The sequence below is a fragment of the Sinocyclocheilus anshuiensis genome, unplaced genomic scaffold, assembly GCF_001515605.1.
Source record: "Sinocyclocheilus anshuiensis isolate Anshui unplaced genomic scaffold, SAMN03320099.WGS_v1.1 scaffold653, whole genome shotgun sequence".
NCBI classification, from domain to species: Eukaryota; Metazoa; Chordata; class Actinopteri; order Cypriniformes; family Cyprinidae; genus Sinocyclocheilus; species Sinocyclocheilus anshuiensis.
This window is the reverse complement of record NW_015540902.1, coordinates 294211-298492: the sequence shown is the minus strand read 5'-3', so window position 1 is coordinate 298492 and position 4282 is coordinate 294211. Positions and strand designations below refer to the sequence as shown.

At 37.4% G+C, this 4282-nt stretch overlaps 1 protein-coding gene and 1 long non-coding RNA gene across 3 annotated transcripts in view; one reads left to right on the top strand and one right to left on the bottom strand.

Moving 5' to 3' along the window:
- Positions 1–1797, bottom strand: part of LOC107689065 (zinc finger protein 16) — a 4589-nt gene extending 2792 nt beyond the window's left edge. For both annotated transcript variants that reach the window (XM_016486957.1, XM_016486956.1), the window contains exon 1: positions 1502–1797. In XM_016486957.1, coding sequence (XP_016342443.1) covers positions 1502–1691 — 190 coding nt within the window. In that variant the 5' untranslated portion in view covers positions 1692–1797. The remainder of the gene's footprint in view (positions 1–1501) is intronic.
- LOC107689066 (uncharacterized) overlaps positions 1–4282 on the top strand; it is a 23780-nt gene that overhangs the window by 15087 nt on the left and 4411 nt on the right. The gene's annotated exons all lie outside the window — the stretch shown is intronic.

The window sequence follows — 4282 nt, the reverse complement described above, 5'->3', positions numbered from 1 at the left end:
CTCCTGTAGCGAATCGATGTGTTTTTGTAAGAAAAATATCCATATTCAAAACGTAATAATCACTATTACACTATATAATCTAGCTTGCGCTCACTGTTGTAAACGGAAGCAGTTCCGGAGGAATGACGTATGAAGTCAGCTTTGCGCATGCGTCGCTCAGAAGTGATGAACGCTGAAACGCAGCGGAGAGACACGCATCGATTCGCTACAGGAGGCCTTTGTTCACCCGCCGGAGCCGTGTGAGACACTTTTTTTATGGATGTGTGCTTTTTATTTAACTTCTTTTGGACTGAAGCAATGCAACACCCGCTGACTGCAATGATAGAGCTTGAAAGATCAAAGACAATTTTTAATATAACTCCGACTGGATTCGTCTGAAAGAAGAAAGTCATATACACCTAGGATGCCTCGGGGGTGAGTAAAACGCAGCCTCATTTTCATTTTTGGGTGAACTAACCCTTTAAGTGCACTATTGAGACATTACATTTCACATTACATGCATTAGTCACAGCAGCCATTTAGGCAACGCATTGTTCCTTTCATCAAGATCACAATCACTTCTGCATCATCATATTTTCATTATTTGCATGAAAAAAATAATGCTCCATTGTTCCCCATTTCTATAAACACTTATCCATTAATTTCACTAAAATTATTACTATGATTTGAAATTGAACGGAATCGAGTTTAGTAGACTCAAACTGCATTTGGTTATTATAGATAAAAATTCCCTTGATTAGGTCAGACAGTGTGGAAGTCAAAGAGAAGAAAAGAGGTGTGGCCTAAAGTTTGGGATCTCTAAGTTTTTTAAAAATGTTTTTCAAATCCGTCTCTTACTTTCACTAAGGCCTATATTTATTTATTATAATTATTATTACCGTTATTTGATCAAAATACAGTAAAAACAGTAATGTTGTGAAGCATTATTACTATTTAAAATAAGGTTTCTATATTTTAATATATTTTTAAATGTAATTTATTCCTGTGATGACTCCAGTCTTCAGTGTCACATGATCTTTCAGAAATCATTCTAATACACTGATTTGGTGCTCAAGTCTTTATTACGTATTACTTTAGTCCTTAATATAAGGTTCTAAAGGACTGCAAAAGTCCTAAATTTATATTTGCATTAATAAAGCCACGTCAAATTCATAACACCTTTCCTATATTTGCTTCTCTTGTGGCCCTCCAGCTGTACTGTCCTCTCTTCTCCATCTTTCTCTCTCTTTGTTAATGAAAAAGTGTTATCTTTTTACAATGACTTGAATATCCATTCGACAAGCTATGTTAAAATTATTACATTGTATGACTGTAATTGCTGGATACGACGGAAAAGGACAAGACCAGTGATGTGAGACAGAAACGTAGTGGGAAAAATGCCATCTACGCTTATGTGACATTCAGTTCTACTATTAAATGGGAGTTTACAGAAAATGCAACCAACCTTCAACTGACCCAAATACACCAAACAGTCTGTGTGTGTGTTTAAGTGTGGATTTACCGTTTAACTGTGCCTGATTCCTGCTCAGCACATCTTCGAGCTGTTGTTTCAGTCTTGCGTTTTCTGATCGTGTTTGGGCTGCTTCCTTTTGATAGTCCTTCACCGTCGCTTCCACCTCCACCCAAATATCACGAATGACAATTGACATTCGCTTCATCAGGTTGGAATGTAACTTATCTAGTCTTGACATTTTACCCAAGTATAAAACGAAAACAAATCCAATGAAACGCGAATAAAAGCAACTCACTTTACTTGCTTATTCTCCTCTTGTTTTAATGGCTATTTGCAGACTCTAGATGTAGATTACTGCCACCTACTGTACTGTATGAGCATCCTAGATATCAAAAAAAATGTTTGCAATACCAGGCTAATCTTTTTTTTTCTTTCTTTTTCTTTTACTGAAAATCTTTGAGTGAAGATTATTAATGTAGTTATTCACTTTATTGTTTTGAGATATTCGTAGGTTCAGTAGCTGACTGGACATCATGAGGTCGTGAGACACGTAAAGCCATACACCGTTACCTAGCAACAACATTAAACCATCCTAGATATGGTTAGTTAACCATGTTCAATTTCCACAGTTGACTGACATTTCTAGGTGAGGTTATGTCTATAAAGTTAGATTTGAGCCAATATATCTTTAATGCTCATTTTATAGGCTTTGTCCTTATACTAGTTCTGAATCCATATCTAACTATGTACATTTTCACAGTACTTTTGCACTCCCTCGCGCTTATTTGTGCTGTTTTCATTGATGTTTAAAACTAGACAATACCTATGAGCAAGTAACGTAACGATATTTGGAGAAATTATTTTAGTAGCTTTTCACGTTGTACGCTCGAGACTCAGATCACTCACGTCTAAACCAATAATTAAGCTAATAATTCGGTCAAGCATTATCCGCAATCTCAGTCGAAAACTGAATTTCAACAATCATTAAAATTAAATAATAAAGCTTTAATTGATGTATTTATGTAAATGTTTGTATTCCTTCTACATATTGCTCAACGAGAAGAGTAAATATGCTATCAAATTTTGGCTAAAGTAATGTTTTGAAGACAACCATAGGGAGGCGCTGTTTTTTTATATCATTTTTAACAGCAACCAATGCAATTCTAATCAAGCTTATGAAATTGTTCTAAGTATGCATATTTAATTTGGGGTTTAATGTTTTGGGGCTTTCAAGGTTGCAAAACTTAATTAAGAATTTGGATTCAATTATGTCTGAGCAGTTTACACTCAAAACTTTCATGAGCCTGGAAAATTCCTTGCAGTTAAACCTTTGATAAATACATTAGTTCAAGTCCTATTACAGGCAACGTTCATCTGTCTCAGAGGAACTGAGCTTTACATCTATTAAATGGCTTAGCTTTTAATCATAAGATGGTTGACTGTACTGCATGTAGTCACATCTTTCCATCTCAGGTCTTAATTAAGTTCTGAGCACAGTTGCCCTTATCTAAAACATGTCTAACGCTGTCAGCCAGTGAAAGAGTTATGTAGTCTGGCACATGGTGGCAGACAGAAGTCTTTGTCCTTTTTGTATTAATTCCAGAGGTCCATCACATTCAGTAACAGAAACAGTTTAACAAAGACAGAAGTGGCAAATAACGAAGATTAAATCACAGGTTTAAAAAAATCTAATTTCATTCCATTTAATTTTACAGTTACACTTCTGACCTTGGCAAAACAGTCTGGTGCATCATCTGAGATCAATTTTATGTTAAATAATACATCAGTCAAACTCAAAGAGATTGTCTGCATGCAACATCATAGTTGTCTTTTAAAGACCTGTCCAATAATGAACATGCATCAGAAGGTTTAATGTGAGCTTGGTGTCTGTGTATTACTCCCACCATTGAGTTCTCAACTGCTATTCCCATCACAGTCAAACAAGAGCCTCCTAGAGCTTGCCAAGCAGACAGAGATACAACCTCTCCCGCTTAGATCAGATTTAGCAATCATGTTATTTGATTACACTGTGTAATTAAATCCCACAAGGTTAAGTGTGCACTCCGTCTTGTCGTCTCCATTACTTTTGTTCTGTTTACTTAGTGACATTTAAAGGGGTCATATGATGCAATTTCAAATTTTCCTTTCTCTTTGGAGTGTTACAAGCTGTTCGTGCATAGATAAGATCTCTAAAGTTGCAAAAGCCAAAGTCTAATAAATGACTAAATAAAGTTGCAAAGACTAAAGTCTCAAACCCAAAGAGATATTCTTTATAAAAGTTAAGACTTGTCCACACCCTCCTAAAACGGCTCGTTCTAACACCGAACATGTCTACGTCACTGTGTGGGAAGATTTGCATAACACCGCCCAAATGTTCATGCAAAGAAAGAAGGCGTAACTTTTATTCTTGCTGTAGTATTGTTGTTGCTGCCGCCATGTCGTGAAGTCGTGGTGTGTTTTGTTGTGAAAGCGAAACTACTTTGTTTGGCCTTCCAAAAGAGGACGATATCTGCTTCGTCATGCCTAGAGCTGATCCGTGCTGGTTGCTGAGGAAATACATCAACTTCGTGCTGTGGATAGCCGGATCAGCTTTCCCCATGGGCGAAGCCCGGGGTCGTCACATGTGGTTGCCGCAAGCCCGCCGGACGCTCCTTCGTTGAATCCGCCGGCCGCGCCGTTCTCAAGCCCGCCGCCTCTGCTCACTCTAGCCCGCCGTGTGTGACGCTGTGTGTTTCGTTGTGAAAGCGAAACTACTTTGTTTGGCCTTCCAAAAGAGGACACAACTAGAAATCAGTGGTTAAGTTGTATTTACAACACTGTTCCAGAACA